The sequence below is a fragment of the Argiope bruennichi genome, chromosome 3, assembly GCF_947563725.1.
Source record: "Argiope bruennichi chromosome 3, qqArgBrue1.1, whole genome shotgun sequence".
Taxonomy (NCBI): domain Eukaryota; kingdom Metazoa; phylum Arthropoda; class Arachnida; order Araneae; family Araneidae; genus Argiope; species Argiope bruennichi.
This window is the reverse complement of record NC_079153.1, coordinates 32,207,011-32,230,944: the sequence shown is the minus strand read 5'-3', so window position 1 is coordinate 32,230,944 and position 23,934 is coordinate 32,207,011. Positions and strand designations below refer to the sequence as shown.

The 23,934-nt window shown below is 30.2% G+C and overlaps 1 protein-coding gene across 1 annotated transcript; it reads right to left on the bottom strand.

Moving 5' to 3' along the window:
* Positions 1 to 5,980: 5,980 nt before the first annotated feature.
* On the bottom strand, positions 5,981 to 23,198 carry LOC129964209 (hepatic sodium/bile acid cotransporter-like). The gene is made up of 3 exons (XM_056078928.1): positions 22,040 to 23,198; positions 14,415 to 14,586; positions 5,981 to 7,432 (listed from the first exon to the last, which is right to left on the bottom strand). Exons 1-3 carry the CDS (start codon positions 22,685 to 22,687, stop codon positions 6,738 to 6,740), a joined length of 1,515 nt encoding a protein of 504 aa, XP_055934903.1. The 5' UTR covers positions 22,688 to 23,198; the 3' UTR covers positions 5,981 to 6,737.
* Between the last annotated feature and the right edge of the window lie 736 nt (positions 23,199 to 23,934).

Sequence of the window (23,934 nt, the reverse complement as noted above, 5' to 3'; positions counted from 1 at the left end):
AAATTATCTTTTTAATGCTATTAATTTAGGTTTTTTTTTTTGGGTTTTTTTGCAATCTTGCTATAATTTTAATAAATATTTTTAAATATGATTTGCAGTAGATATTTTCATTGTTGAAATTTAAATCAAATCTATTTCACTGTTTCATCAAATGTTTAAACTGAATATGGTTTATCTATTGCAAACCATCACTATATTTCAAACAAATTTTAAATCAAGAATTTTACTTTACTTTTAAGCAACAAAAAAGTAGTAAATGATTTTATAATTTTGTTCCTATGTATGATTTTAAGAATGAATTAATATTCTTTTTTAATTTAATTAGCTATATAATATTTATTAAGTATATTTGCATTTTTAGGAAGTTTCGTAAACTTTTAAAGTTATCGTTATTTTTATTTCTGCATTTCACAAGAAAATGGCAATTCTCCTTATTTTCAGTCTCTTATTTATTAATGTTATTCATTTGTGTGATGTAATTAGATTCAGAAACTACAAACCATAACATGAAAGCAATATTTTACGAAACTTATAAAGCAAATATTTCCTAAGTTGCATACATGCATTCAAAATTATGGAATTCTAGGCATCTTAATCATCCATCAGATTGATTAAATTAATTATATAAATTGAATAGTACACCAATTATAAGATGCAAGAATTATTAGTAAAATATAATTAAAATGATCAAAAGTATTCGAAATTATACTTAAAAAGGTAATGTCTAGCAAATCGTGTATAGGATACAGTGATTTCGTAAGACCATCATCAGCACCAGGGACTTCAAGATGTTTAATCCACCACTCGATGTCATATTTTTTTTTCTGTCAGTGTTATGATGAATATATGGCAATTTATATTTCAGAATTATATATAGCATTTAATTTTTTTTATAGATGTATGATTTAGATGGCTGCAACGACTTTTTAAAAAATTTTATGGATGCATTTAGTCATGCATTTGATAAAAAGGTATTTTCACTTACTTTCAGACTAAAGAACTCCACAGCACTTAATTTGTTATTTAATGATGCGTTATAATTTGTTTGAATATTTAGAGAGAAAAAAATTTGCAAATTGCAATTTTCTTTTTTTTCTTTTTTTAAAGAGAGGATGGGGTGGTATTTTGATATTTGTCCTGGGAGCCATTTTATGTTGATACGCCTGGGCCCATATTTGATTAGAACCGTTTTAATTTTTAATAGCCTGGGGAATAAGAGTTTAAATAAACGTGCATTCATCATAGATGAAACTAATTGTTTCTTGTATTTTATACCACTGGATTTACGGGGCTGCGGTGGTCTCGTGGGAAGGGTACCTCTTCAGGACAAGAGGGTTCGAGACCCGATTCTATCGAAGAACCTTCGTTTAAGCGGGTCTCGTCCTAGCTGAATCCGTCTGAGTCAAATGTCCTCCCGCTGGTGTAGTGCGGAAGCTTGGAGAGGGGCATGCCAGCTCAGGCGTCGTCCTCGTCTTCTGACTGGGTTCATACTTACGAGATTCGTCCCAAAATAGCCCTAGTACAGCTTTAAAACGGGACGTTAATGTAACTAAACTAAAAGCCCCGTGTCTTACACCGTACACGATTGATAAAGTGATTTCTTGTACTTCTTTATGCATCTCAATAAATTATTTATCGCTCTGATTCATAAATACTCTTGATTTTTATGCAACCTATTGACTCAAAATTCGAGTCAAAGTTTAGATTAAAACTTATATGACAACATTTAATAAATAAACAGAATAAATAGAAAATTCTTTAGCACCAGATTATTTATAACATAAGTGGATCATTTTTTCTTTCCAAGTAATAATAGTTCGTCATGTTTAATTATCATGTTACTGATTTATATTACGGTATTTTTTTATTTTAAAATGACACTGCCATTATTTTTTTATTATTTATTAAGACTTATGACTTATTCATTAAGATTGTGACTTATACACGATATTAGTTAAGCACTCGCTTGGTGTGTGCAAGCATTGTAATAATTAAATGACTATTATAAAATTGATACAAACCTGATAAATTATAGACAAAGCAACAGTATTAATCTAATATTTTATTAATCATATGATTTCTATTTTTATTTACTAACTAGCCGCCTTTGGCGACCAGCCAGTTCGCCAATCTTAATGTTCGTTAACATTTTAATAATTAAATATTTTACGCAATTCCTACTTTAGTAGCTTCTTCATCAAATTATTTTAAAACTTCAAATTTTGATAATCATATAATTCACTCATAATACTATAAAGGCCTTCAGCCATAACGTAATATGTATCTCTCTAATTTTCTGTTAGCTCCCGTAGAGTTTATGCTTTAAATTAAAGTGGAAATGATTAAACTGCAATTAATATACTAATATTTTTTTTTACTGAAACAAAGCATTTTTTTAATAATATGATTACTGAAAACAGAGTCACTGAGCATTTAAACCATATGGACACTAAAGAATGTCTTTCTTAATTTATGTAATATTTCAAGAATTTGTCAACAAAATTTTCTCAGATTCATCATGACCAGATCAATTAATTAACAATGTTTAATTTTAAATGCATCAAACACTAAGAAAATAAAATGAATCGTTTAAAATAATCGATCGGAAACAGGTTTAAAAAAACTACTTAAAAAACGATGTACTTAAAACTATAAGCATATACAAAAAATATATAACTAACATAAATACACTTTAATTACAAAAGCATGCAACTAATCTAAAAATAATTTAAATCATCCGTTGATAATGGTTGTCATGTCAACAATCAAAACACAATGCGCATGCGTGAATTTTCAACGCCAGTTACGGTAACGCAAATGCGTGAGTTTTTCTGCGCCATTTGGGGTAACTCTATGCAGATTCGACATTTTTAATTTCCTTTATTCTGTTTTATTTTAATTCAAAAGTACTTCAGAATGAATCTGAAAGATCGATTAATTAAAAATGTTTAATTTTTAATGCAAAAAACGTTTAGAAAATAAACAAAATCGTTTGAAATAATCAGCCGAAAAGTCTTAAGCCTAGCCTCATTACTGTTGGGGAAAAAAAACTGAACCCTTACTCATTTGGCGGTGGGGAAAATGAAAAGATTTTTTTGGCAGGAAAGTTAGTTTTTAATTAATAATTAAAATTCTAATTAAAAATTCAAAAAAAGGGACTCCAGGTGCACATTCCCGACCTCCAAGGTATACATGTACCAAATTTGGTAGCTGTAGGTCAAATGGTCTTTTCTGTAGAGCGCCAACACACACACACACATTGAGCTTTATATATAAGTATAGATAAGCGAATTGCACCTTTTGGCTATTAACGTCTTTTTATGGAAGGTATATCAAATTCCAGATTTAAAAGGAAGGAAAATCTCAACATTTTCACTGCCTTTAAATAAAGAGAATACAAAAACAAATAATTATATAATTCAAAAAAATTGCATTTTAAATTGATAAAATAACAACTGAATTTTAAAAATAAAAAAGAGTTCAACATTCGTGTTATCTATATCTTCAGATGAGTGATATTTCCTTATTTTATCAACAGCTTAAAAAAACATCTCTTTCATAAGCAGTTACATTTACGAGTTTAACCCTTTGTGAAGGATATTGATAAAAATAATTTTTTACAACGCTTCGTCGCTTTCTTTTCTTTTCTTTTCCAGTGTTGGTGACCTTCTCCATTTAAACAGATTAAGGATATTGCTTTCTATTTGAAATTGATTTCTCCCTGATTAGGGACCTTATAAAACAGGTTTTTTTTTGTGTGTGTGTGAATGGTGGACTTTATTTAAGTAACGGCGCTGCTAAAATTCTTTTTTTTTTTTTTCGTATTTTGAAAGATATTATTTAGCTTTCAATGTAATGAATTTTTATACTGTCACCATTTTTATAACTGAAGATCATTTTAGTGGAAACTAGAATTGATATCTGACAAACTGAGTAGCAATAGCACAGCTGAAAAAGACTTCTCTGGCACGACATGGATGGCCTCGGCCATTCTCAAAATTCCATACCATATCCTCAGTAATTTGACGCCCTAATAGTCCAATAAGTCCAATTTGACGCCCTAATAGTTTTAAAGTCTTTTTTTTTTCAGACGATCATTCCATTTAAATTTTAGTTTCCGGTACCAAATATTAGAGTCAAAATAATTTTTTAGTGTCTTGATCATAATCCAATCTTATCGAAAAAATCTGTAATACTTTTTTTAAAAAATTATAAATATTTGTACCACCCCTTAAAAAGCATCGACGCTTTTAAAATAAGCATATCTATAATATTCTGTAGGATTCTTAAAACATTAGAATAAAAAGCAAATACAATTGTCAATAAAAACAAATACCTTGTTTCTCAATAATTCTCCATTTACTTTGTAACTTTGTTTTACATGTGAACATTTAAAATAATTATACGATGCGACTCTTTTAACAAGTCCGGCAAATCTGTTTCCATTAATTAAGGCTGTACGCTTTTAATGAACTTAGATTAACATATCCGTTCACTCTTTTTTCAAGAGCTTCCTTTGTCAGTTTGAAGTCATATTCCTTAAGATAGCTGGGGAGAGATATCTTGATTAAAAGATTTTTTTTGAGTGCATTAGATAATAATATATTTTTCTTATGATTAAAACTATTTTATATTTTTATATTTTTCAAAGAAATATATTTTTAATTAAAAAGGCGTAAATACGTTCTTTGCATATAAAGAAATTTATTATATTAATACTTAAAAAAATAGAAATTAAACAAATGAAACGAAAACTATACAAACCTCACATTTCCTGTCGTTGTAAAGATTGTTTTTCGTTTATCTCAATTTTAGAATTCATGCTATTTTTTTATCGTCAAGTTGAATTTTCAACGCAACATTAGCTTTTTAAAATGTCATTCAATTTTTACTTTCTCTCTAAATTCGTTTTATTGTTTTAGCATTTTCATTGCATTTTTATTCGAAGTAAATCTTCTTTTCAATTATTTTTGCATTTAGTTCATTTTCAAAATTAAAGTGTCTGGCATTATGCATTTTTAATACATTTTTCAAAATCATTTTAAGCATGTTTTACAGTGACACACTTTATTACTATATTTTATACTCATGAACATTATAATCCAAAATTTTAATATTGAAATTTCATCCACTTGCACGCATTGATATGCTTTCTTTTATTTTTCTTATGTATGAATGTGGGAATGAATGCTAAAGCGAAAGAATAACTGGAGGAATGCATGAGTTGTATATCATACTACTAATACAATATTCCCTTTCAAATTGGTCAATAAACTGTCGCACAATCTAAACTCTATGGTTTTTATCAGGTGTAAAAATCAAACTAAGTGCAATGTCTCGGAGGTTTAGCACCAATGAATCCGTGTGCTCTATTTAAAATACAATCATCACTGGATGGTATTAATTCCACTTTTCGATGTGCGCTTTGTCACTGTTACATAATTAAAACTTTCTTATATAATGACGTGTCTGACACATGCGTCGAATTACGGAATTTTAGTCTCGAATCAAGTAATTGAAAATGCAAAAATACGTAGAAACACTTCAATATCTAAAATGAAACTAAAATTATTATAGGAATTAAACTAGCAGCAAAAGTCTCAAAAAAGGATATTTCATCTAATTGGGAAGTAAAGTAAATTCATAAATCAAGCAATAAAAAGTAAATTTCAAAAATAAAATTAAAATATATGAATTAAACCAAAATATTACAATACTACGATGCTTAGAACTAGAAATTCGAATCTCTTCTCCATTAATTTTGTTCTTCTTTCATTTGTTTGTAAATAGGAAAAAAAAGTGTCACAAATTTGTCGGTTTTAATTTTTTATTTACTTTTCATAACTTTGCAATTTGATTCTATGTGATAATGATATGAATGGGAAGTAATGAGAATATCATATCTAAAAAAAGAATCAACATACTTAAACAACAAAATAACTGTTAACAAAAATTAAATAATCTCACATGAAACTTCTAATAAGTCATGAAGTTCTTTTATTGAAAGATCCTTTCTTAGTGATAAGAATTTATACTTTTCGTAACATGAGAAACATACAAAAAATTGAAACAGCAGCGGACCGTCCAGGATTATTAATTTATTATTATATAATGAATTGTTTCATCAACTCTTCAGTTAAACGAGGATGCAACAGAACCTTTAATTACATCATTTATTTGCTTAAATTTCTCAAGATATCTGACATCTTCATTATAATGTGATATACATTTTGCTATCCACTTTTTTAATGAGGATATATGTAATTAACTGTAACTCTTTAGCTTATTAAATTAGCTGCTCAACAATTAAACGTTATATAATTCGTAAGTTATAAAATCATTAAGTTCATTTCATAATGTTCATCATTAAGTAAGTTCATTTCATCATAAAGGTATTCTATTGACAATATATTGATCAATACATCTAGTTTTGTTATTTACAATACACATCACAGATGTATCAGTTATTGTCTTTCATCCGTTCACGTGTGCAATAGATGTCTTTTGAGTCAAGTTTGCATATATTAGAAAAACAAATACTAGTTGAAAATGAAATTTTGATCAAATAAGACAATAACATTTGATTCAAAAATACATTATCCGGCAAACTTGGTTGATTTGTGAATTGACATCGGTTCAATTTGCCTTGAATTAATTGTATGATGCATTCATTCTGTGTCAGAAGTATCAGTGCTACTCGGAATTCGAAAAGGCACTAATCAGCAAACCTCAAATGATCATGACTGAATCGAGTATCGTTCTATACCTACCTTATTCGCCCTCGATTCATAATAAACTTTCTCTTCAGGTGGATTTGTCTCTACTGCTAAGTATGTATTCTGCACAGTATCTATCTGAGGTTTCGCTATTTGACCAGTACTTCCCCTTTCATTATATCTATTGATTTTCTTGTAAATCTTAATTCCCAACAGTACTACCCACATTGGAATTCCGGTCAACATTAGTTGCGCAACGATAGGAACCGACGCCAAGTCTGCACCAGGCTGTGGCAGCGTCAGTAGTAGCAGGACAAAAGCAACCGCGGGGTTTTGGAAAGCTGTCTCGATAGAGATGGCAATTATCTGTGCTCTGTCCAAACGAAATATCCACGACACCAGGGCGCCAAAGCAATAACCGCCCCAAGCGATGCTGAGACCAGCCACAACCACTTGCCAAGTGAACAGGTAGTAGACGAATCTGTTGACATAAGAAGCGAAAGTGATGCCAAATAGAACGATGATGATGGTAAAGGGTTTGATGATCTTCAGGGAAATTCTTGTCAGTTTTGGCGAGTACTTTTTGATCAGCAACCCTATGATGATGGGAAATGTTAGACCGAGCAGAGATCCTACCATGTTCATGTAAGGTATAGAAGCTTCTTTTTCTCGAAATAGGGAAGCTCCTAAAGTGAAGATCCATAGCGGCATCATACCTGAAAGCACAAAAATGTTATAGTTACTAAAATTATTTATGTTTTATTTACTTATAATCTATTGTATGCTGCAACACTAATAAACGTATTGGTTTAATATTTGTAATAAATCTTTTCTCCAAACAAGTTGTTGCATATTTAAGTTAAATATACTTAGAACCCTCGTTCCCATGGTCCATGCGTGCCTAGCGTCCAGAGCATTTTGCCCTCTTTCCCCTCTTGTGGTATTCCGGGGCTCTTTACCGTATCTTCATTTTATCGAAATTTTGCCGGAAGCTCCCAACCGACATCCACAGGTAAGAGTGGTCCTACACTGGGTCAAATGGCAGATTTATGACGATATCCGTAAAGGCAATGGGCCATAGGAACGTGGCTTAGGCACCACTCCTCCACCCCCACCCCCAACGACAGAGGTGCAAACTATTATAGCTAGCAGGAGAAATGTCACTTGATATTCGAGGGGAGGAAACCAAGAAAGGGAAGGAGATGAAAGAGGACAGACAGATAAAGACGAGAAGACGCATGGTCCGTCATAAGTTAACGGAACTTTGTTTTATTTTCCTGCTGATGCATTTAATCCATTATGTAGATTTTTTAAAATAATAACCTGGAATAGGATTTGCTTGATGAATTTATTTTTACAAAATTATCATGCACACATCATGACTTAGTGCGAAAATTTAATTAATAGGCCTAGGAGGAGGAAAATTGACCCTATCCATTTTGGAATGCTAGCCTGAAAAAAAATTATGAAGGGAATTAATAATTTCTTCATTATTTTCACTTTACAAGGACATTCGCCTGAGTAGGACTTGGTTGTAGGTCTCTCTAGGATGCTTAGTCAGCAAATTAGATTCAATATTACCACTTCCACTTTTATCACTTTTTCTATACTCTTGCTCCTGTAGGCTCGAATCTTTTCAGCTGTATATCTGGGAGAGAAATCAATATATTCATCGAGGGGAAAAATTAAAATAAATTTTTACATAATTACAAATTTCAAAATTTATCTTTATTTTATTATTTCAACATCTTAATTACAGTATTTTGTAATTTGCAACCAAATCTTTCAACAAAGTGTTTCTAAATGATAGCAATACAAAATATTTTTCAGACGCGTCTTTATAAAGGAAGAAAAGAAATATTAATAAAGTTTATTTCTTGAGTATTATATATATATATATGAATCAGAACTGAGCCTTTCAGGAAATGTACATTTTTTTTTCTATAGCAGGTTAAAATATTTTAAAGATAAGATTAAGAAAGTTATATTCCAAAATTAAAGCGTCTGAGTAGGTGTATGCAAGCTATGAGTCTATACTATGTAACTAGTTTCCATACTATGTATATTTCAAGCTGTTCCTAGAAAAGAAATATCAAATATTCCTGGATTCATATAAAATAAAGAACTGCAGTTTTAAAAACTTTCGAAAAGTAAAAAAATACCAGATACTATCAGCAATAAAAGATATGGGTACAAAGCAATAAAAAGGAAAAGATAAATCGCATTATATGAAAGGCAATGTATGCATTGAGTAAAAAAAAAATTTTAAAAAAATGGGCTATTCATAGAAAGTATGCCTTTAAAATTGCACTGAAAAATATTTGAAGGAGTATTTTTCTTATTAAGAAATTAGCAGTTATATTAATATTTGAAGTTAAATGGAGATTTACAAAATAATTCAAGATTTTAAATTCGGCGATTAATTTTTATGTCTTTAGGGTCAATATAAAATCATTCAATTCATGAACAGCATTTGTCATCAAACAAATAAAAAATCGTATCGTTTAAAGCAGAATAAGGTAATAGCAATCATAGTTATATGAATGCTTGAATATACATCTTTTTGATTCGGAGGACTTCAGGCAACTTTGTGGCAGAAAAATTGAGTTCCAAACGTTTATCCACTATATGAAAAAAAAAAAGCTTATGTACAGAATGGCATGCTTTATAATACGACTAAAAGTGAAACGAAAATGTAATGGTGCAGAAAAACTGGATCATAATCTGAGAATTATTAACTGCGTGTTAAGGTATTAGAGCACTTTTTTTTACTAATTCATATAATCAAGCAAAACTCCAAATAAATAATATCAAAGAGATATATAAGGTCCACATTCCGACACAAGCCAAAGCCAACGGGAAAAGATGGGAAGCCGCCAAAAAATCCACTGGTAGGAAGGAACTAAGAAAAAAAAAGTGGGTCATTAAAGGGCGAAACCGAGGATCACAGCCGTTTCATACCGCAATGCTAAACGGTAAAATGACAACCAACCGAAAGATCTACATCGACCCACTCACAAAGAGTCCTCAATCCCACCTGCAGTTCCATTAAAATTATCTATACGTGACAGTCATAAAAAAAGGAGTAGTTTTAGATAAAATACTAACCATGACGAATTGATTAAAAAATAAAAATACTTGAAATATTTAAGTAAAAAAATGGAGGACGTGAGAAAAAATGTCCATAGTTGATGTTGGTTTAGCATTGTTCAGTTCTTTGGTCAATGGTTCTGAACAATCGCCATGCAAAGTTCATGATAAAATGGAATTTCAATAAGATTTTCATTTTCAGTTCCATACAGTTCCTGTTCCTGCGGATTAATCCCAAACTCACTCTTTTTGATAGTAGGTGGAATTATGCTCACTGTTTTCTCATCGGAACCCTTATCATCCTTGCCAGAAAGATCTCAGCTGATGAGCTTTAAAGCATCATAGCCAGTGAGAATCTGGTTAAAGAACAATTTCCTTTGGGTTAACATTTTCAAAGTAGTTTGGCTACCAGCCTTCAATAGATACCTGCCCTTTATTTTGCATGAATTCATCATTTTTACTTTGTCTTCAATATTAATTCGAATGCCCGGTTTATTGAATTTAATGTCAATTAAATCCTCTTTTCTAGTAATTTTTGCTTGCCTGTATTCTGTCTCATTTCCAACAAACACCACATGCGCTTTCATCCCGAAAATTTCAATTGATACATTTAATACATTCCACTCATTCATTCTGCTTCATTAATATATTTCTTATGTTCCGAAAAGGCATATTATTCAAAATCAAATGATCTGGAATCTCAGATAAATTTAACATCTTTTATCTTGTTCTTGTACAATATATTCAACTGCTTACCTAACTGCAATTTTTCTCTACAGTAATGCAGTGTAATTAGTCGCCTAATTTAAGTATTTTTCATCTATTTCTTGTTTTTTTTCAATGAAGGACAAAGGCACGGACAACTCCTGTTATTTTGTCCTGCAATATCTATATAAATGGTATTAACAGAATTTTACTCTTCATAAAAAAAAATGTCCTTTGATTATGATTAAATTCGAAGGTCCGATCCATTCCTTATACTCAAAATTTCGAAATCTGATTTGCCGATTTGAGGGGACTGTCACGGAGAGCTTGAACTCAAGGTTCTTAAGCTCCGGACATAACTGGTGAATACGGTAATGGCATGGTTATGAGATTATTTAGTATTTCGTAATTCAGTAGCAATTTATTTCCTTTTGTTTCGATATTTTTTTTTACTTTCTCGTATACGAAATAGCAAAGAAAAAAAAATCTTAATCGTCAAAAAAATCCGAATAAGAGTTTTTGATAAGTCTCCACGTTTCAGATCTCCCTGATTGTGATAAGCATATTTTTTAATTAATTTTTTTGTGAACAAAATAACTCAAAACTGCATTGAACTAAATGGATGAAAGTTGATATATGGACTTTAGAAGAAATTTGTTAATTTCTACCAGATTTTGAGCGAAATCCATTCAGAGGAAGTCTATCTGCCCGGTTATTCGATTACATTAAAAAAAATAATTAAGAAATGACACGATATTACACGTTAAGTACAAAAAGTAAAGAACTAATTAAATAAAATTTAATACATAAATTAGCATCCAAAATATAAGTATATGTTAATTTTGGTACCTAATCCGTCAAAACTCCATCGTTCGGTCTGTACTTTTAAAAGCGTGTAAGAACAGTGAGTTAAATATATGAAATTTAGTATGTGATTTTGTGACTACAATTATAGTTTTCTGCCTCAAAATTTGGTTTCAATCGGCCAGGAAGAAAGCGCCCAAAAAATAATACATTCGCCAAAAGAAAAAAAAAAAAGCTATAAAACAGAAGCACGTTTAAAAGAGATACGCGAAAGCTTTCTGAAAGTCTTTTTCAGCTGATTAACTTTGCCATTTCCGCTTCCTTCTTTATGACGATTGGAATGAATCCACTGAGCACCTGTATGGTTTCGTTTGAAATTATGCCATATAATTCATTTACTGACTATAAAATCTGCCTTTGAACTATGCCATAATTTGTTATTAATTTTAGTAAAGTCTTTGCACCAAATTTTTTTGGCATAAAATAGGATTTTCTCAAAAATGATTAAGTTAATTTCTTTGACGTCTTGTGGCCAAATCCCCCAAATTGCTTTTAAAATTTTACTCATTTCAGATAAATTTTACATATCCTCTGTTTAATTTCATTTTATGTAAGAAAGAAATGATGTATTAGAATCGAAAGCCATGTCTAAATTTATTAAATACTCCGAGTACAATAAGGGAAGGATTTGGGTAAAATAGAATGCATTTTCGGTTCTTAAATATAATAAATTAATATTTCTTTTAATTATATTTCAAATTGTATTCTGAAGCTCACATTTCAAAGATTTTATTTAAACTTTTACTGATGTTTGGGAAATAATGTTATTCAACGACCATTCAAAAATACTGCGAGAAGTTTTAATCATATTACTCTCATCTGAGTTAGGCTTATTTAATATTTTGTTGGCCAATAATAATCAAAGATTTGGATTTACATTAGAATCTGTAATGGCAATATTGCATTCCCATTAAAGTCCATCGGAAAACCTGTCATTTTTGCATGAAAGAAAACCGTCTAATAATTGAGCAATTCTTTTAAGAAATTTGCATTTTATATTAATATTTATTTAATATGATACGATTTAAAATAGTTGAAAGCTCTTGCATTGGTCAATGAACCATAGAGATAAATTCGTTTGTTTTTGCATCAATAATTATTTTGCTATTTTTATCAAGATAAAAAAAAAACCAATTATCTTTTTCAAAGTGGCTCCAAAATTGAAAAATCAGCTTTTTTCCAGTTTTATCTGTCAATCATTATTTGCAATTCATAGTGCGGGGATAAATGATCATTATGACGGTATCAGCGCACATTTTGGAACTTATCTACACGAATCAAAATAAACGCATCAATGAGCGAGTGATAAAATTTGCTTGAAAAAAATTTGTCGAAAATATGAATGGTTTTATGTAATGATTGTTGGCAGAAATTTTGTAGCTTCCGTTTCATACATAGGATCATAAGCGTTGATGTCCAAAATTTTAGTTCGAAACATTCTTTATCATTATTCAAAATAACTTCACTTAAATTACACACTGATGTACATAATGGCAAAAAATGTACATTTCAATACGATTTTTAAATTTTTTTTTAAAGTATTCATCTCACAAGGTAACGCAAACTTGGATGATATTTTTTATTTGGAATTTTCACCTAAAACAACTGGTATTCTTAACGCAAAAACCTCACCATATCATATTTGAAACAAAAAAATAAGAATCTCATTATCAGAAACGTTTAGACTTATGGTTTGAGATGGAGTTCTGTCGGAAGTTTGTTGCTGACCAGTTTTAAGCAGATGTTTCTCCATTGTCCCAGGAATACCATTTATTGGACTTACCTGGATGAAGCTGCTTAGGAGAAAATCATAGTTATCTTCAAAACTTCATAACTCGGTTAGTTTTAATTGTAAAATAATTTTTTTGTTTAAAATTATAATGTGTGAAGCATATTTCACTAAGTATAACTAATAGGATAGAGCACCTATGTAAAAATTTAGAATTTGTAGTTTGGTTAGCTGTACGTTTAGTCACAAAAATAATATAAAATATAATTTTTTACTTAACTTAAAAACATTTCCTACTATGGTAATACATTCCTATCTTTAATGATTTAGAAAATAGTTATTGGGCTATATGGGTGCGATGGGTTTTAATGCATCAGTCCATTTGGATAATTGAATCGTCTTATTTCTTGATTAACAAAAGTGATTATGATGATTTTTATAAGTCAGACTTCAATGATGAAGAAGAAATTTATTATACATGAAGAAGGGCATATCTTATTGTTGAAATGATCTTTTAAACCTATGTATGGTACATGGACATTTGTAGAGAAATTCTACGTAAAGAATTCCAGTTGCGGTTTTCTTGGAGCTCCTGTCCAACTCTTCAAGGCTGACGTCTCTGAACTAATTCTGATTGCTAGGTATAATCGGAAGAATTTAAAGTACTCTCTCGTGTAGTGAAATAATCACAGCTAGGATTAGAGATTTGAAAACAGCATCATGCTTAAATATATATTTCCTGTGTTCTTGTTTTCTTCAGTAAAAAGCATTAACCGTTTAAAATAGTGATCATATTTTCTATTACTTTGATGATACTAATTGAAATGAAATATTGTTTTTGAATATTACAATATTTTTGCTTATTCATTTATTCATACTAAATACTGACCCCCCCCCCATAGAGGATCAGTAATTTTATTGCTTATTTTAAAATAACCGTGATGCGCTGAGAATAGAAACTATATATCATGAATAATCACGATGATTGATTTTACATAATCGGATTGTACGGATTCAAAAAATAACAGTTGATAGAGAACTCGCAATATTTTTTTATGACAATATGCATGTTATTATATTTAGAATCATTACATAAAAACATTATTTAACAATTTAAAATAAATGTATCATAAACACTGAAAAACAAAGGGAACAATGAAAAATGGTAACTATTTGGTAAATTTTTATTAATTTATTTTATCATTTTTCTAGTTGATAAGGGCATGTTTTTATTGAACAGCCAAAAAAATTATTTCTGCTACTCATAATAAGAAGGACGGACTGAAAAAAAAATACATAGATTAACTAACCTAGAGCTGCCACTGTGCTGATAAAAGTCATGGTGACACTGAGGTTAACATCACCATCGAAGAGCAACGTCCAGAAATTGCTCATGGACCCTCCTGGAGAACATCCCAGCGTGAATAGCCCCAACCTCAGACTGTTGTCATCGAACAGGAGATGGCTGATGCCAAAAGAGGCCTGCACAAAATGAAAAGGAAATGATTAACAGAAGGAGCTGGGGCTAAAATTTGGGAGAAATAATATAAATAACACCGCTTTGAGGTAACTTTTGAAACCACCTGTGTCATAACGCCTTTTATGTTAACATAGAACACTCACATATAAAAAAATATTAGAACAGATATTGGTATCTTATACAAACATTTTGCATTAATATTTTTCATCAATCAAATTATAATCAGATTTTAGTAAATTGTTAATATGACGTTTTGAATAATGGTGATAATAGATATAACTTGATATGAGATACTATGAATTGGAAAAAATGTTTAAGAGAATATTTTTGGTATCGAACAAAAACAATTATTTTCTCCTAAGCAAAATTAATCTCGATCATTTAATATCGTAATGTGAAAATATCTGGGAAAGTAAAAGGATATAAATGCAATTTTCTAAAGAAAATTTTTCTTACAATTACTAAAGTTTAAGAGCTTAATTCAAACTTTGTTATGCAAAGTGGCGTAATTAGATAAAATCTGTACCTAACCACATGCAAATGTAGAACCTTGATATCCGATACTATTCAGATCCGAAAGAAAGTTCAGAGAAATTGGTAAACCTGAATTTTACAAATATTTGCCTGCCAAGTTTGAAAATACTGTGAAAATTGGTTTGTGAAAATTATTATCGGAGAAAGTAATGGTTTTCACTTATTAAAGGAAATCAATCTCCCGCCAGATGCACTATTATTGATATTTATCTTCGATAATCTTTGAAATGAATCATAGCGGGCTTAAGTTATCCTTCAAAGAAAGGGAGAAATGATGGCAGAGCAGAGATTCTAATCATCATAAAACTGAACATGTGAATTATTATCTTTGCAATACTTAAATATTTTTTTAAATAAACTATTGTTTCTACAAAAGAATGGAAATTCCTTTTTATTTTCGAATCACATGAATTTAGACCTTGTGTTGTTAGGAGTTTGAACTTGGCATTTTTGATTTAGATAAAAAAAAATTTATAAAAATAAATTTTTATAAAAAGACAAATTTTGCAAAGAATATTTTTTAAAAAATTCATTTGATATTTCATTACATTATCAGCATAATTTTACAATCAAATTAAATAAATATGAAGCAAGGATAATGAAATATTCTTCTAAAAATATAAAATTTCAAGTTTGATGAATAAATGGGAATTTTATTTGTATGTACGACTATTTTGGACCTTATTTCTTAATTTTCTTCTTTTTCATTTTTTTTTTATTTTAACTCTTTTAAGAAGCAAAGGAAATTTGTGTTCTAGATGATAAATTTAATGTTGTTCAAATGAAACTATTTTTATACCTTTAATTAATTTTTAAAAATGTTAATTTGATTGTCTATCCTGAAACTTTCAATGACATCTTCCTCATGTTTCAGTATTTGGATTAAAATTTGAAACGCTAACAAAAAAGATAGCAACAATCATGCATCAAATCAGCTGTTGATGACTCACTGATGTAAACATTAAATGCGAGAAAATAAAAATACATTTAATGGTATTGACAAAATGCCAATACGCAGTTAAAATAACACATTTTTTTTAAAAATTACGTATATTATTTTTAATGTAAAAAATGTTTTAGTTATTATAATACACAAAATTCTTTTGTCAATAGCACTTTTATTACTTAAATGAGAATATAAGTTGCGCAAACGATTTCTTTAAAAAATCATTCAAAGTTAATTTTCCCACTAAGCAGATTTTATGTTAAATCCATTTATCGTCTGTTGACAATTTATTGTCAGATAATTTTCTTGGATAATGGCAAGCAATAATTCTAATGGGACCATTTTTGTCATTGTTGACTGTTGGACATGATGAATCAAGTGAGGCTTCCAATTGCGGATAACATTTAACCTAATATAAGCGTAACCTTAAGTTATTAATATTTTTGAAAGAACGGCAGAAAATTTAATCAAACATTGCGACTAACAACTGGAATCAAATAAAATGATTTAAAACGTTCATGATATTTTCGTTCACTAGTAGTGACAAGGCTAAAGACTAAATAATTTTTCCAATCGGTGGAAACAGGCATTTTTATTTTCTTGTATACGTAGTACAGAGAAAGTATAGTAATCGTCAAAAAAGAATTCGGAATCGAGATTTTCACAATTTACGTTTCACGTTTTAGATTTCCTTTAATTTCCATTCCAGAGCCTTGATCCTCTTTGACTCTCCTTTAGATCCTTCTCCGTTTTATATTTCCTTTTCCAAAAACGCGTTTTTGGAAAATGTCCATCTGTCTGTCTGTGACAAAGATAACTCGAAAAAAATTTGAGCTTGACGGTTAAAATTTGGTATACGGTTTTTGCACCGAATTTACAAATTTCCATAAAATTTTGAGTATTATCTGTTCAGATAGGGTCCGTCAGTCCAGCTGTTCGAATAGAAGAAGAAGTTAACACTATAATTACAAAACGAAGAGAGCTAGATGGATAAAATTTACATATATTCAACATCCATATTGTAGACACCTATCAAGTTTTGATCCAAATCCAACTACGGATTGTCTATCTTCGAGTCTATACTTTCAAAAATAATTTAAAAACGCAATGACGTAAATATATCGAATTTAGTGCGGGAATTTGTGACTACAAATGAAGTTTTGTATCAAATCATTGTTTCAATCGGTTGAGAAAAACGTGTCTAAAACTCAAATTCGGTTTTTGCACACTATTAATGCATGCCAGGGATTAATCGCCAAAAACCTCGCCAAGGGTGAGACGGTAGATTGAGTAAAAATGTTATATTCAAGCCAAAAGTTAATATTTCGTAGCTGTTGTACGCCAAAGCCATGTAAGACGTACAATAGCTAAGAACAATTAAAAATAATTTTGTCATGCATACTATTAATGCATGACAAATTTATTAAAAAAGTGTGCGAGAAAGTTTTTGGGAGACCACTATCGCTGATTATAATAAAGAAATGAATCATTATATCACGGAATCGTCACTAAAATCTTTTTGCTGCTTCATAATATTTGTAAATAAAATTTGAAAAAAAAAAAAAAACATTAAAGTGTTTACAATTCAACAACTTATAAATTGTTTAAGAATTTTCACTTTCACTTATATATATTATCTACTCTTTCAAAAAAATTAAAAATTTGCAATGCTGTTCGTTTCTACATTCAAAATCATTTATATTATTTTTAACCCTAATGCATGATCAATATTCTGTCAAAGAATACGATTTCTCCTAGCGAGACCGTTTTCATGACCATCCCAAATCGTGTATAAATAATGAAGGTCGAGGAACGGAACGTGAAAGAGAAGTGATTTATTATCTCCAGGCCAAAGAATGCTCGAACGAGTAGAAAGCGTCATTGTTACCTTCAGCAAAGAACGAGATAAAGTTGGATTTCAACGTGCAACATCCACGCTCCTTTGTTTGAGAAAGATACGAAAGAGTTATACAACACAGAAAGAAAAAAAATATGTATTAAATATCTGAGAAATGCATTATATAAAATACTGTATCAACGGAAATTTTATTTTGAATTATTTAATTTATTTTTCGAAAGTTCTGACGAAAAATTGCTTTTTCCGGGTGTGTTGTGTTTCATTTAATTTTTTGCTTTTCTATATATTTCAAATTTTCGATTCCTTTTATTTGGCACTCATTTTTTTCATCTTATTTAACACAAAATTCGAATACTAATATAATTCTTTGTTTTCATTTGCATTGCTACTAAATATTTCAAACAATTCTCATTAGTTAAAAAATTGCTTATGATTTGTTGTTTGATGTAGAACAGATTTAATTACATATTACAAAATCAAATGGGGCCGCGGTGGTCGAGGATTAAGGTCTCGGTTTAAAATTTGAGATCCAATCCCATTGAAGAACCGCCAAGTAAGCGGCTCTAGTCCCGCTAAATCCGTCAGGGCCAAACATATCTCGCTGCTGTGGTGCGGAAGCTAAAACGGTGGTGGCGGTGTCGTCCTCGTCATCTGACCACGGTTCAAAATGACGAGGCCGGTACCAAAATAGCTTTAATGCCGCGTTCCTACCAATTGTGCATCTGCAGATATGGCACACTTTTCCCTCTTTCCCCTCTCTTGTGGTTTTCCGGAGTTGTTTGATGTATGTCCATTTTACCGACAATTTGTGGGAAACGTCGAATCGCGTCCACAGACATCAAAGAACCCCGGAAAACCACAAGAGAGGGGAAACAGGGGAAAATGTGCCATGTCTGTAGACGCACAGGTCGTAGGACTGCGGCTTTAGACTATTTTGGGACGGGACGTTAATATAACTGAACTGAACTGAGCAAAATCAAATGACTGGTTGCACTAAATTGCAGAACATTATGCTCGGTTCGTAATCATTGGAAAAACGAAAAAAATGCTCTATTAAATATTTTATTAATAAGTTATTGTAATTTTTAGTTTCTCAGATGAGACCCTCGGGGGGCACCTCGAAAGGAGGATGAGATGCTTCCAGCATGGTGGTTGGATCTCGCCACCCTTGAGGGCACACAAAAAAGTGGGGGATCTGGCTCATCCCATCCATGACGGGACGTACTTCCTTCGGGAAGAGTTGTATCGTGGCCGGTGATGGCCCTTAGGACTCAACCACAGTTCCCGCCAGTGTTGCAGTTGCGGCGGTTCGGTCATTCAGTTTTCTTTATCCGTGTGTCTTCGGGCGGGTCGGAGAGTCATTGATAAGACTTAGTTTCTGAGATGTGTTCTTATATTTTAGAGAAAAGTAAAAATCTGTTAATATTAAATGTGCATTTTTGTAAATAATTTGGAATTATAAATTCGCTTTCTTTTTTAGTGCTAAAAGTAATTTATTTTTTCTCTTCTTCTCTCCATGAGAAAGATAATTAAGAATTTTAAAGACTCTCGTACAATTAAAGAATCTTTAAACGTTGAAAAATTCAAATCAATTTGATACACTAGGTCAAGAAGATAATGTTGGTAAATTCTCTAAAATGGTTTCCAATTTCTCATTCATTAATCTGGAAAGCTCATGTTATGAAATTAATAAGATAAAATTAGGTAATATTTTATAAATTTTAACACCTTTTTGATAATTTCTACTTGTTTCAAGTAATAAATACTTTGATTGTGATGAAATTTCAAAACAGCTATTTCATTTCTTGAAATGCATAGATAATAATTTCATAATAATAATAGAAATGCATTAATACTAGTTTTAACTATTTCTAATCTAAATGTTTTAAGTAATTTTTACGTTGACATTCAGAATATTCTTCAAATAATAATTGGTAAATATCATCATAAAAAAATTGAATACCATAGTAATATCATAGTATATCAATTGAATATCGTTGCCAAATGTACAAATTAATATAAACTATATTATATAAATATATTTCTGTTGACCAGTTGTAACGAAACTATCTATCAGAAAATCTAAGTTATTGCTAACAGAAACGCTTTAATTGATTTATATTAATACATATATTCATATATATCCTCTGTCCATTGTGTACATAATCCTTTCTAATGGAGACCAGTCCCGTTACAATATAGAACTTTTAAAAACGTAAATGTCTGGTTTATCTATTTTCTAATTTTAGCTGTTTTACAGTCATATTTTCATTCCTTTGTAAACTACTCTGTTATTAAACAAAATCTCTCTTCGCTATCTTTTAAAAAAAGAAGAAAATTACAAGATTTAATGAAAAAATGAAAACGGTTTGAATTTCAGGGCCACAATATAATTTATTGTTGGAAAAGTGATAAACGTTTGTTTCAAAACATAGCCAAAATTCCCAACAAATTTACACGAATATTAAATTGGCATCATTGAAAAGATAATATTTTGCATTTTAAGTTAACATAAAAACCAGTTTTACACTATAAAATTTTTCCGAAGTTATAGTGTTAAAAACGTCGAAATTTCGCTTAGTTTTTTAATTAATTAAAATTATTTAAAATTTCGTTGAAAATCACACCTAATAGCACGTTTCCACCTTCCAAAGTATATATGCGCCAAATTTGGTGACGTTAAGTCAAACGATCTGACCCAACAAATTTACACGAATATTAAATTAGCATCATTGAAAAGATAATATTTTGTATTTTAAGTTAACATAAAAACCAGTTTTACACTATAAAATTTTTCCGAAGTTATAGTGTTAAAAACGTCGAAATTTCGCTTAGTTTTTTAATTAATTAAAACTGTTTACAATTTCATTGAAAATCACACCGAATAGCAAGACTCCACCTTCCAAAGTATATATGCGCCAAATTTGGTGACGTTAAGTCAAACGATCTGACCCAACAAATGTACATGAATATTAAATTAGCATCATTGAAAAGATAATATTTTGTATTTTAAGTTAACATAAAAACCAGTTTTACACTATAAAATTTTTCCGAAGTTATAGTGTTAAAAACGTCGAAATTTCGCTTAGTTTTTTAATTAATTAAAACTGTTTACAATTTCATTGAAAATCACACCGAATAGCAAGACTCCACCTTCCAAAGTATATATGCGCCAAATTTGGTGACGTTAAGTCAAACGATCTGACCCAACAAATTTACATGAATATTAAATTAGCATCATTGAAAAGATAATATTTTGTATTTTAAGTTAACATAAAAACCAGTTTTACACTATGAAATTTTTCCGAAGTTATAGTGTTAAAAACGTCGAAATTTCGCTTAGTTTTTTAATTAATTAAAACTGTTTACAATTTCATTGAAAATCACACCGAATAGCAAGACTCCACCTTCCAAAGTATATATGCGCCAAATTTGGTGACGTTAAGTCAAACGATCTGACCCAACAAATTTACACGAATATTAAATTAGCATCATTGAAAAGATAATATTTTGTATTTTAAGTTAACATAAAAACCAGTTTTACACTATAAAATTTTTCCGAAGTTATAGTGTTAAAAACGTCGAAATTTCGCTTAGTTTTTTAATTAATTAAAACTGTTTACAATTTCATTGAAAATCACACCGAATAGCACGTTTCCACCTTCCAAAGTATATATGCGCCAAATTTGGTGACGTTAAGTCAAACGATCTGGCCCAACAAATTTACATGAATATTAAATTAGCATCATTGAAAAGATAATATTTTGTATTTTAAGTTAACATAAAAACCAGTTTTACACTATAAAATTTTTCCGAAGTTATAGTGTTAAAAACGTCGAAATTTCGCTTAGTTTTTTAATTAATTAAAACTATTTACAATTTCATTGAAAATCACACCTAATAGCACGTTTCCACCTTCCAAAGTATATATGCGCCAAATTTGGTGACGTTAGGTCAAACGATCTGACCTATAGAACGCTAAAAAACACACACACACACACACTTATCCTTATTATTAGAAGAGATAGATATTATAATAATTTAAAACAATTTCACTAAAATATTCACTTTAAAGTGAGTAACTTTATTAGTGATTAATTAAGTAAATTACACTCACCAAAGGCATGAACAAGAACTGGCAAGCAAAACCAATAGCTGGTCCCACAGGTTTCTTTAACACCTGCATTATACTCTCCATGTCAAGCTGCACACCCATATTGATGAAATTAAAAGCAACCAGAATAGCAAAAATAACTGTTACACTATTTACCAATATTGACGGCGGTCTGATGACAGTAACTAATACCTCGAAATCTCGGGAACGTGCTTCTTCCATCGAGGTTAATTCATCGTTGTCTTCGACTCCACAACCTTTAGTAGCTGCCTTTAAGCTTACTTTCACATTTGTATAACCTAAAAACACTCCCCTGACAACAATTGTAAAATTGTGAGGCTTATCGTTTATATTGATGCAATTTGAATATGAAGAATTAACTATTTCCAATATCCCAGAGTCACTGGAAGCGACGGTCACAAAGTAATCCTTTGGAAATGGTTGTGAAGACTCCGTTGAAGTCTCATTTGTAGCATTTGTCCAGTTGATTTCGAATAGGATGTCACGTTCTTGTTCTTCTTCGATGCCTAATAATTCTGTGGGGAAAAAATCTACTTTTGGTATCAAGTCCAAAGAGTGAATGTTAGTTCCAACGGCAGCATTTGCAAATGATGCATATAAAATACAGCAAATTACTAGCTTCCAAGCCATTTTTCTTTCCTAATAAGTTAAATATTTCTAGATAAAAGTAAAAATTTTCAAAGTAAGATTGCAGAGAGATGTTTAGTTATCATCACTTTCAGATGTGTTCTATTTAGACAAGTAAATCCGCTGAATAAAATTTCAGATCCATGAAAAATTTATGTTGACATGTTGAAAATTTTTCTTTTCCAATATTTTAAACTCATAAACTGCGAATTTTCATTTTCCATCAAATTCTCTCTTTTCTTGCGAATCATTTGTTCGCATTCTCCCACAGCTGCATCTCGATTGCGACTCTGAACAATAAAGTTTGCAATGAATAAAAACTTATCGCACGTTTTTTTTTCAAGTGACTGATATGTTATCACATTATTATCAATGTTGTTGTATCACAGACACGTTTGACATTTGATTAAGAAAATACGTTATCGTATTAATATATTCTAAGAAGTTAAAAATAATCTTTTATCCCATATTCGCTTTTTGAAAGTGTCATCGCCTTCAGAAAAGGAAGATAATGTTTTTCCCTAGAGCACTGCTGTGGACAAATGGACTTTTATAGCCTGGATCAGAGTGCTGCCTCCAGACTCTGTTGCCTAATAACATTCGAATCTGATAAGATGAATTTATAACTCTTAAAAGGGAAGTACTTGGAATGTGCGAACAGCATCTGTGATCTTAACGGATATGGAGAGTAGAGCGAGCAGAATCTCCATTCAAAAGTTACTTTGTAACCTTGGTATTGATTGTGTGCTAGGATATATCCAATTAAGTTTGAAAGAAACCTTGAATATAGAAATATATTTCTGAAATCCATTCTTAGCACAGGAAATATTGTAATTTAGGATATTTTACCGATAAAAGAAAACAATTCAAAAATAAATTCATGTACATAATTTTTTATGCTCATTCAAATATGAATAAATAAATTCAAATTCGATTAAATTATTTTTAATCAATTCAAATATGATTTATTTTGCTATTTTGGTGCAAATGTTAATTTCACGTATGAAAAATAAAAGTGTTCACAATATATTTAGAATTTCCAATAATCTAGTTTTTTTTTCGTTATTTATTTAACTACTATTTATAAATTTAAAAGACATATTATCATATTTGAGGTCATAAAATTAAAAAAAATGTAAATTTATTAAGATTAAAAGTTCTTTTTTCCTGAGTTTTGAAGATAATGTTCTATGTTTTAAGTTTATTTAAATTTATTATTAACTAGATGATTTAGGCGATTCGCTGATTTG

Bases quoted from the DNA above. Each gene is read 5' to 3' on its own strand.
- LOC129964209 (XM_056078928.1), bottom strand. From the start codon at position 22,687: ATGGCTTGGAAGCTAGTAATTTGCTGTATTTTATATGCATCATTTGCA. The intron at 14,587-22,039 runs GTGAGTGTAATT...CATTTTGTGCAG, and splicing joins AGTTCTTGTTCATGCCTTTG to GCCTCTTTTGGCATCAGCCA. The intron at 7,433-14,414 runs GTTAGTTAATCT...TTGTGCTTTCAG, and splicing joins CAGCACAGTGGCAGCTCTAG to GTATGATGCCGCTATGGATC.